This window comes from Lepus europaeus, chromosome 23 (genome assembly GCF_033115175.1).
Source record: "Lepus europaeus isolate LE1 chromosome 23, mLepTim1.pri, whole genome shotgun sequence".
Classification (NCBI taxonomy): Eukaryota; Metazoa; Chordata; class Mammalia; order Lagomorpha; family Leporidae; genus Lepus; species Lepus europaeus.
This window is the reverse complement of record NC_084849.1, coordinates 6,525,771-6,535,881: the sequence shown is the minus strand read 5'-3', so window position 1 is coordinate 6,535,881 and position 10,111 is coordinate 6,525,771. Positions and strand designations below refer to the sequence as shown.

Genomic DNA, 10,111 nt, shown 5'->3' with positions numbered 1-10,111 from the left:
CGCCGGGCGCACGCCGCTGATCACGTGGTAGCGTGTCCACGTGACCAGAGCGGCTGACGTGCACCCAAACCCGGAAGTAACACTCCGCCTTCCTGCCGCCTGGCGTCCGTCCCTTTCCGCTTTGTCGCAGCCTCAGAAGTTGGCCGGGGCCGGCTGGTTTCAGGTCCTGCCTTACATCGGGCGCTGACGAGGGGGATTAAAAAATGAGCCTGCTGTCACGCGCCCCGCCTAAAAATTGCGACTTCTGTCTCAGCAGCAAGGGTGCTTGGTATAAAATGGCAACTTAAATGGAAGTCACTTTGAATTATGTTCCTCAAAAGGCCCTAAACGTCGCACTAGTTAAGGCTCTTGGGGCCTGGGGGGCTAACATTTTCGGCCCGGGGCCATCAGCGCGGGACTGCAACACCAGCTGGGTCGGGGAAGTGCGCTGGCTGCCTGGCCTAAGGCGGGGAGGCCCCCGGGGGCCGTGAACGCGACCGTGTCCGTCAGTGACAGGCTGAGGGGTGACACTGAGGACCGCATTTGGAGACTGTGGGGTGGAAACGGGCCGTTCGGGTCTCGGAGTGTCCGGGCCCCTGAGCTCCACGTGGGCTAGGCCGGCTGGTGGCGGGGACTGCCATGGTCACATCGTGCGAACACACGGGGAGCCTAGCGGGCCATGTCTGAGCTGTCAGGGAGGGTGCCAACAGCTCCAAGGGGAGACCTGTTCAGGATGAAGGAGGCCCAGGCGTTCCCTCGCTTAACCGCCGCACCACAACGCAGCCCCTACAACGGGTTTTAAAAGCACCAATTTGACAGGCAGAGAGCCTGCGGGCTTACATCCGCCGGCTCACTCTCTAAATGCCTGCAGCGCCTGGGTCGGGGGGCGGGGAGGGACCCAGGAGCTCAGTCCAGGTTTCCCACGTGTGGCAGGGAGGGGAACGCAGGCACCCACCCCGCAGGCCCGCAGGTGTTCAGGTCTCCCGGATCAAGAGAGATCGCTGTGCTGCTACGGGTGCCGTAGAAACAGTACTCACATCCTCTGATCACCTGAGGTCAACACTGAATTGAGACCTGACTTTAGGGTATTGTATAGGAAAGGTAAGATGTATGTAAATGAAAGGCACAGTTAGAGAGCAAGAGCTCTTCCATCTGCTAGCTCCCTCCCCAAAAGGCCACAATGGCCGGGCTAGGCCAAGCTGAAGCCAGGAACCTGGAATTCCATCCAGGGGCCCAAGTACTTGAGCCGTCATCTGCTGCTCACCTGGGCGCATTAGCAGAGAGCTGGATGGGAAGTGGAGCAGCCGGGACTTGAACCAGCCGGCGCCCATGTGGGATGAGCCCTGTAACGTTCTTACCAAATTAGTAATGCTGCTTTGGAGACACCGTGGATGGACCTGTGTTTATAAAACTGATGTTCAGAAGCTTGGCACTGAAATGGTTCAGTGATCATTTCTGTAAATATCACAGCAACCTCTAGAGTTTCTGAAATTTCCATGGGCTAATAAAAACAGTCGCTACTACATGGTACCAATGGCACCACATATTTTTGTCATGTAATGGGATACAACAATGGGTAACAACCTTAGGTATTTAATGCTAAATGGGTCACAAAACACTTCGATAAAACCAGTTTCTTAAAAGCTATTTAGCAAAAAGACTGCAACAGAATTGCTATTGGGACCTGCAGAGTTTGCTTATTTGAAGAAAAACCACTGTAGAAAATACAGCAGGTAATAATGACTTTACTACCATTGACAAAAAGAATACCCATTTATTAAAGCAGATACAGAACACTTTTTTTGCTCAAGTTTTAATACTGCTTTACATGTTTTGTTTGTGAAACAGTTCCTATTATCTTCGGAACTAAAAATTTCACTGGTAATAGATTTATTTAATATTCACTTGTCCAGCACACAGTTGATCATCTTGAGGGGAAAATACAACAAAGGCATATATACAATTATAGACGTTCTTATTTATTATACATGTAGCATGGAATACACATTTGATGACTTTTTACATATTTTAGAAGACATTCAAATGAAGAGAAATGGATTCAGATTGGTTGATGAACTGTTCTGATGGTTGAGGTCTTTCATTTTTTTGTGATAAGAAAATCCAAAATTATTGTTGAATTTCTCATCATACATTCATCTAAAAACACAGTAAAAAAAAATCTTGTAAAGGAAGACTGTAGATTGCTTAATTTTGGTGTTGTCTAGTGGCTTAACTGACTGCTGGAGATATCTGCTAAAGAAAGAAAATGGAGAAAATCCTTCTAGTTGGGGATGGTAAACAAAACAAAACGGGGAAAACAGTTGCAGAGCCACCTGATGCTATTTTTGTCCTAGTCTATTATGTCGCAATGCTCATTTTAAGTATTTTCTTTTTCTTAAAGGTAAAAATCTGAAAAGAATGACATGTTGTGTATGTTTTTTCCCAAAATATAGATTTTTTTAAAAAATATGTACATATAATATATGGAAGCTGAACTTATGCAAAACCAATAAACAGGACAGCACAGTAGAGAAGTGGGTGCAGCATATAGAGTATAAAATGGCCCCACAGCAGGCTGGGGCCTCTCCCCTCCCTTCACCTGTTCCATGATTTTGTAATCACACCTACTTGTCATCAAGCCTGATAAAAAGGCACTACTGATAACAGGTAGTGCAAAGAGCTCAGATATTTCTTTGATTAGCAATAAAATACTTTAAATGAGTCAATGAAAATGCAAAATGGTACATTTTTTCAACTCATTCCAGTGTCAAAGCTTCACCAAAAAAAAAAAAAAAAAAATCTAAATATACAAAAAAATGCAGCCTGCAAATATTTTAGTGCAAATACGAAAAGTAACGGCATAATTTAACGTTACTTAAATAGGGTGTTTAAGGGGAAGGATGGTTCTGTGAGGCTTCTCCGGGCACAGTAAATGTAACGGCATCTGGTGCAGCGTCTTAAAACTGAAAAATCAGGAAAACAAAGTCGGGCTGAAGACTCACCTACTGAGTGTTTATTAGTCTAACCTAAAGGGCGATTTGTTCAAGATCAAAATATTTTCTTAGGTTTTTGGTGGGGGTCGAAAATAACGTGAGCTCTCGCGCAGTCTGCGCCCGACGCTGGTGTCAGCTGCCTCACTGCAGAGTCCGAGCGGCCGTTCGGGCCCGGGCGCCATCAGAAGGTCTCGTCGTCATTGCAGTTGGTTGCCCAGTGCCCAAACATCTCACAGATCTCGCAGTACGGGCGCTCCTCGCTCCGGCTGCCGTGGTGCGTGGAGTGCGGAGGGTCTTCCGACATCTGTGCCTGGGTGGGACAATCCTCCGTGTCGTGGAGGTCGAAGCAGTCACAGATGTCACAGAAGAGGCGGGGTTTCTTCTTGGACTGTCTCTCCTGGTCATCACTGCAGATGTGAACGGAAAAGTGGGAACTTTATCAGGACGAATTCCAGGGGCAGTTAACACTTGAAAATAAATTTTAAAAATAAGCAAGGACTAATTACAGCCCAGTCTGTGAGTCTCGGGTCTTAGAAGCATCTCTCTGGCCAGGTTTGCAGATGTCAACTTACGGCAAAGAAACCACAAGCAGTTTCTGTTTTCACAGTCTACTAACGTAACTTTTAAAGCACACTGATTGCGGGGCCAGCGCTGTGGCATAGCGGGCTAAGCCTCTGCCTGCAGTGCCGGCATCCCATATGGGCACCAGTTCTAGTCCTGGCTGCTCCTCTTCTGATCCAACTCTCTGCTGTGGCCTGAGAAGGCAGTGGAGGATGGCCCAGGTGCTTGGGCTCTTGCCCCCTGCCATGTGGGAGACCCAAAAGAGGCTCCTGGCTCCGGGCTACAGATCGGCTCAGCTCCTGCCACTGAGGCCGTTTGGGGACAAAACCAATGGAAGGAAGACCTTTCTCTCTGTCTCTCCCTCTCTCTGTCTGGAACTCTACCTCTCAAATAAAACAAAGAATAAAAAAATAAAACACTGATCTCGATGGCACTGAGGCTGCAGTCCACAGGGCCTATAAATGGTACCTGTCGTAGCTGTTCAGGTCCTCGCCGTTCCCGTTAAGGGCTGCCTCCGACATCATCTCCACCTTCATCTTGAGGTCTTGGTTCTTCCTTTGAAGGTCTACTATCACCGAATTTAGGAAATCAATCTGATTTAAAAAAAAAAAAAACACAAGATATATAAAGGCGTAAAACACACACAACCTTGAGTATGAGGAAGTCGTAACGTTTCACCCTCATGCTACAGAGTGTGGGGGACATCACAGAGGGGCCAAGGTGGCCGTTCCAGTCTCCGTGAGGATCAGGGACACAGAGACGTTTTGGTTGAAGAGCTGAGCTTGAACCAGGGCACCCCTACGAGATTTCACTTCCCCCTTCTCCCTTTCAATCCCCTGGAAGTGTTTAACGCAGCAGGTGCTGTGTTATACTGAAAAGCGTTGAAAATTCCATTTCAGTATCTTGCACTCTTCAGAAGTCAATCTTAAAATCTAGACAAATGGGCTTAAGTTTTTCTCCTTCTGCCACATAAAGAATATATGCACAAGTTTGAAAAGGCTCGAGAGGTCAGCTCTTCTTTTTACTCTAGAACCAGCCCAGGACTTCAGATTGAAGGCTAATGGGATGTCTAGCCAGCCACTCATTGGTAATGGCGAGGGAAAAGAGCCTGTCATCACGGTGGGGGTGGCAGGTCTTCAAAGGGAAGCTGAGGACGGACACTGCACAGGCTGACTTGGATGTGCTCAGAAGCACCTGTGCCACGACAGGGCAGGGGGCCGATGAGACGGCCCTCCCAGCAATTGCTTCTGAACCAGAGGTGCTTTCATTTCTTTAAAAAAAGGTCTTGGGGCTGGTGCTGTGGCCTAGCAGGTTAGGCCTCCACCAGCAGCACCAGCATCCTACGTGGGTCCCGGCTGCTCCACTTCTGATCCAGCTCCCTGCTAATGTGCGTGGGAGAGCAGTGGAAGATGGCACAAGTCCTTGGGCCCCTGCACCCATGTGGGAGACCTGGATTAAGCTCCTGGCTTCAGATCGGCCCAATTCCAGCTGTTGTGGCCACTTGGGGAATGCACAAGAAGATGGAAGATATATATCTCTCTCTCTCTCCGCCTTTCAAATAAATAAATAAAATTTTTTTAAAAGCTTCTTCTTTTCTACAAATAATAAAAAGATCTCATTTCTCTAAGTTGAAAGACCCGAGTTTACAATATTAAAATACGCATCTGTGCGGTCACACGCATTCACCCATACACAGCGCTGTGTCTGACTTCACAGGGGCGCATTCGGCCTCCCGCTGGGCAGGCTCCCGGCTGCACTCAGCAGCCTCTGTGGTTTGCCCCGGCACAGCACTGGCACGGCACCCTCCTGGCATCGCCAAGGACGCTTCAAAGACTTCATGGAAAAGTATTTTGGTGTAAATAAGTTTTGAAATCTAACCGTGGCTTTTTCACCATATGCACTTTCCACGAACCTTTTTGGAGACTCCCTGCATTTTCACTTCTCAAGCTGCACTTTCTAAAGTCATTCTCCTGCTACAAGCTCTGTTTCAGGAAGAAGAAAAAGCCACAAAACAGACGGAGAGAGAGCGGGAACCACATGCACACACATATGCACACGTGCACACACACAAATTAGGAAAACGTAAAACAAACCATTTGCTGATGGGAAGAAAAGTGTTGTCGGCAGCGGATGAAACGAACGGAAGCAGAGAGGCAAGGAGGGAGAGAAAACACGGTTAATACACGTCACAGCTGTGCGACACACGGTGCGGGACAGCGCAGGATCACGGTACCCTGCCCAGTCCTTTCCTGCCCCTCCGAGGAGACGACGATAAGGAAGCAAGCTCACATCACTGAGCGTTTGTTTGATCTGACTTCTGAGCAGGATGAACATGTACAAAATACACTGTTACGATGGCCTCAGTGCTTGGGCCCCTGCACCAGTGTGGGAGACCGGGAAGAAGCTCCTGGCTCCTGGCTTTGGATCAGCCCAGCTCTGGCCATTGTGGCCATTTGGGGAGTGAATCAGTGCATGGAAGCTTGCTCTCTTGCTGTCTCTCCCTCTCTCTCTCTGTAACTCTACCTCTCAAATAAATAAAATCTCAAGGGAAAAAAAAAAAAAAAGATGCGCAAAGCACCCATTGGCAGAGCAGTTCTACTTCTTGGCCTTTATCCTGCAGGAATACAAGTTCAGGTACAAAATGACAGCTGCCCAAGACAGCTCCTCTCGGTGTTTATAACAGACCTAAATTCAACCAATAGGGAGCAGACTAAATTAGGCACGTCTGTGTAATGGAATACTACACAGCTACAAAAAGGATACAAGCAGTGTATGTAGTATGCCATGATCATGCAAAAAACAGAGGGAGACTGAGTTAGTACTGGCTCTAACAGGGAGGGACACTGAGTTAGTGCTGGCTCTAACAGGGAGGGACTCTGAGTTAGTATGGCTCTAACAGGGAGGGAGACTGAGTTAGTATGGCTCTAACAGGGAGGGACACTGAGTTAGTGCTGGCTCTAACAGGGAGGGACACTGAGTTAGTATGGCTCTAACAGGGAGGGAGACTGAGTTAGTATGGCTCCAACAGGGAGGGAGACTGAGTTAGTATGGCTCTAACAGGGAGGGACACTGAGATAGTGCTGGCTCTAACAGGGAGGGACACTGAGTTAGTATGGCTCCAACAGGGAGGGAGACTGAGTTAGTATGGCTCTAACAGGGAGGGACACTGAGTTAGTATGGCTCTAACAGGGAGGGAGACTGAGTTAGTGCTGGCTCTAACAGGGAGGGAGACTGAGTTAGTGCTGGCTCTAACAGGGAGGGAGACTGAGTTAGTATGGCTCTAACAGGGAGGGACATTGAGGTAGTATGGCTCTAACAGGGAGGGACACTGAGTTAGTATGGCTCTCACAGGGAGGGAGACTGAGTTAGTATGGCTCTAACAGGGAGGGACACTGAGTTAGTATGGCTCTAACAGGGAGGGAGACTGAGTTAGTATGGCTCTAACAGGGAGGGACACTGAGTTAGTGCTGGCTCTAACAGGGAGGGACACTGAGTTAGTATGGCTCTAACAGGGAGGGACACTGAGTTAGTGCTGGCTCTAACAGGGAGGGACACTGAGTTAGTATGGCTCCAACAGGGAGGGAGACTGAGTTAGTATGGCTCTAACAGGGAGGGACTCTGAGTTAGTATGGCTCCAACAGGGAGGGAGACTGAGTTAGTATGGCTCTAACAGGGAGGGACACTGAGTTAGTATGGCTCTAACAGGGAGGGAGACTGAGTTAGTGCTGGCTCTAACAGGGAGGGAGACTGAGTTAGTGCTGGCTCTAACAGGGAGGGACTCTGAGTTAGTATGGCTCTAACAGGGAGGGACATTGAGGTAGTATGGCTCTAACAGGGAGGGACACTGAGTTAGTGCTGGCTCTAACAGGGAGGGACACTGAGTTAGTATGGCTCCAACAGGGAGGGAGACTGAGTTAGTGCTGGCTCTAACAGGGAGGGACACTGAGTTAGTATGGCTCTAACAGGGAGGGAGACTGAGTTAGTATGGCTCTCACAGGGAGGGAGACTGAGTTAGTATGGCTCTAACAGGGAGGGACTCTGAGTTAGTATGGCTCTAACAGGGAGGGACACTGAGATAGTGCTGGCTCTAACAGGGAGGGACACTGAGTTAGTGCTGGCTCTAACAGGGAGGGAGACTGAGTTAGTGCTGGCTCTAACAGGGAGGGACTCTGAGTTAGTATGGCTCCAACAGGGAGGGAGACTGAGTTAGTATGGCTCTAACAGGGAGGGACACTGAGTTAGTATGGCTCTAACAGGGAGGGAGACTGAGTTAGTGCTGGCTCTAACAGGGAGGGAGACTGAGTTAGTGCTGGCTCTAACAGGGAGGGACTCTGAGTTAGTATGGCTCTAACAGGGAGGGACATTGAGGTAGTATGGCTCTAACAGGGAGGGACACTGAGTTAGTGCTGGCTCTAACAGGGAGGGACACTGAGTTAGTATGGCTCCAACAGGGAGGGAGACTGAGTTAGTGCTGGCTCTAACAGGGAGGGACACTGAGTTAGTATGGCTCTAACAGGGAGGGAGACTGAGTTAGTATGGCTCTCACAGGGAGGGAGACTGAGTTAGTATGGCTCTAACAGGGAGGGACTCTGAGTTAGTATGGCTCTAACAGGGAGGGAGACTGAGTTAGTATGGCTCTAACAGGGAGGGACATTGAGGTAGTATGGCTCTAACAGGGAGGGAGACTGAGGTAGTATGGCTCTAACGCACATTTCCTAAAATCTCCAGGAAGAAGACACCTGTACCAGTACCGACCTGCTTGGGGCTTGGAAACCGAGCAGAAAGGAGACAGGGTTTGGAGGCAGGTGTTGCACTGTCTCTTTTTAATACTCACTGTGTGGAACAGGAATGCACTGCCCTTTCCAAATATTAAGTGGTTTTGAAAGAAACAAGAAAGGAAAGCGCGAGGGAGCAGTGATTACCTGGCTCTCCTGGGCTCTCTCGTCCTCTTCTGCCTGAGTGTCCGTATTACCTGACATCACACAGAGACAGAGGGGAGGCGGGTTTTAACACTTCACGTGGACTTCCTGGGAGTGCCACAGCCCTAAGGGGTCGCACAGACCCCAGCCCCGGCCCCCGTTCAGGCTTCTCCCTCAGGCCAACCGCCCTCTGGGTGAGGCCACCTGTCCCCCAAAGGGATCCCTCTCCTCCCAGGCCCTGAGCTCTCAGAGGCCATGAGTGCTGCTGGGATGGCGGCTGTCACCCACCCTCTCAAGAAGGTGACAGCACTCGCAGAGCCCAGGACGGCCCAGGAGGGGACAGCCGGGGAGAGCCGAGGACTGTGCCGTGGCGGCCCGGGAGGGGACAGCCGGGGAGAGCCGAGGACTGTGCCGTGGCGGCCCGGGAGGGGACAGCCGGGGAGAGCCGAGGACTGTGCCGTGGCGGCCCGGGAGGGGACAGCCGGGGAGAGCCGAGGACTGTGCCGTGGCGGCCTGGGAGGGGACAGCCGGGGAGAGCCGAGGACTGTGCCGTGGCGGCCCGGGAGGGGACAGCCGGGGAGAGCCGAGGATCGCGCCGTGGCGGCCCGGGAGGGGACAGCCGGGGGGAGCCGAGGACCGCGCCATGACGGCCCGGGAGGGGACAGCCGGGGAGAGCCGAGGACTGCGCCGCCCAGCCCACGGCCGTGCCGCCGCCTTACCGGAGGAGCTGCTGAGCTGCCTCTTGTTCTCTCTGAGCTGCAGCTCCAGGTTCTTCACCTTGAGCTCGAGCTTCACCTTGTCAGACTCCAGAGACTGCACCACGGAGTGCAAGGACTTGGCCGAGGCGTTCTCCCCCCTGAGCACCGTGACCTGAAACACAGGTGTGTCCTGCTCAGAGACTGCACCACGGAGTGCAAGGACTTGGCCGAGGCGTTCTCCCCCCTGAGCACCGTGACCTGAAACACAGGTGTGTCCTGCTCAGGCCCGGGCTGCGCCGACACACAGAGGCTGGGTGGGTGCCGTGCGGGGTCCCCACCTCGTTCCTCAGCTTCTCCAGCTCCGCGTCCTTCTCCGTGAGTAAGGCACTGGTGGTACGGATGGATTTCTGCAAGGAGGCTCTCTCTTCATCGGCATCTTGGATGTACTTGGATTCTCTAAAAGACCAAAGAGTTCAAGGTTCCACAAATCAACAGAGTGGGCAGTGTACAACTGTACAACAGACTCGCAACTTTAACTTTGGTGAATGTGGAAAGGGAGGAAAAAAAAAAGTATGACGGGGAAGTTACATAGGGGATTAAGGCTATTAAAGGCTCGCAAAATTTTACTTGAAATTTTACTTACTGTGAGGGGAGAAAAAGTTTACCTACGCATAGACATGCCAGAATCTGCATATCATTTGAACTTAAAGACACAAGTTAATAAACCTGGAAGATGTAGAATTAAAAACAAAAACCGTACCAAAATCTAACCCCAAGGTGAATTTTGTTACTTCTGGAGTAAATCATTACCAAGCAATAACAACAATTAAAATACAAACATGCAAAGCAGTTATACAGATGTCATGCAGAGCAGTTTTATGCTGGAAATATCGGTTGGTTCTCACTAATTTCAGTAACTTTTTAGCAAGTTCCGAGAATGTGTTTTAGGATCTCGTGGGCC

General features: G+C 50.3%; 1 protein-coding gene across 1 annotated transcript in view; it reads right to left on the bottom strand.

Annotated features, from left to right (window-relative positions):
- Positions 1-1,733: 1,733 nt before the first annotated feature.
- CLIP1 (CAP-Gly domain containing linker protein 1) overlaps positions 1,734-10,111 on the bottom strand; it is a 137,784-nt gene continuing 129,406 nt past the window's right edge. Inside the window, exons 22-26 of the mRNA XM_062181922.1 lie at positions 9,489-9,606; positions 9,172-9,322; positions 8,456-8,505; positions 4,002-4,126; positions 1,734-3,379 (exon numbers count right to left, since the gene is read on the bottom strand). Of these exons, the coding sequence (XP_062037906.1) occupies positions 3,154-3,379; positions 4,002-4,126; positions 8,456-8,505; positions 9,172-9,322; positions 9,489-9,606 (670 nt within the window). The 3' untranslated portion in view covers positions 1,734-3,153. The remainder of the gene's footprint in view (positions 3,380-4,001; positions 4,127-8,455; positions 8,506-9,171; positions 9,323-9,488; positions 9,607-10,111) is intronic.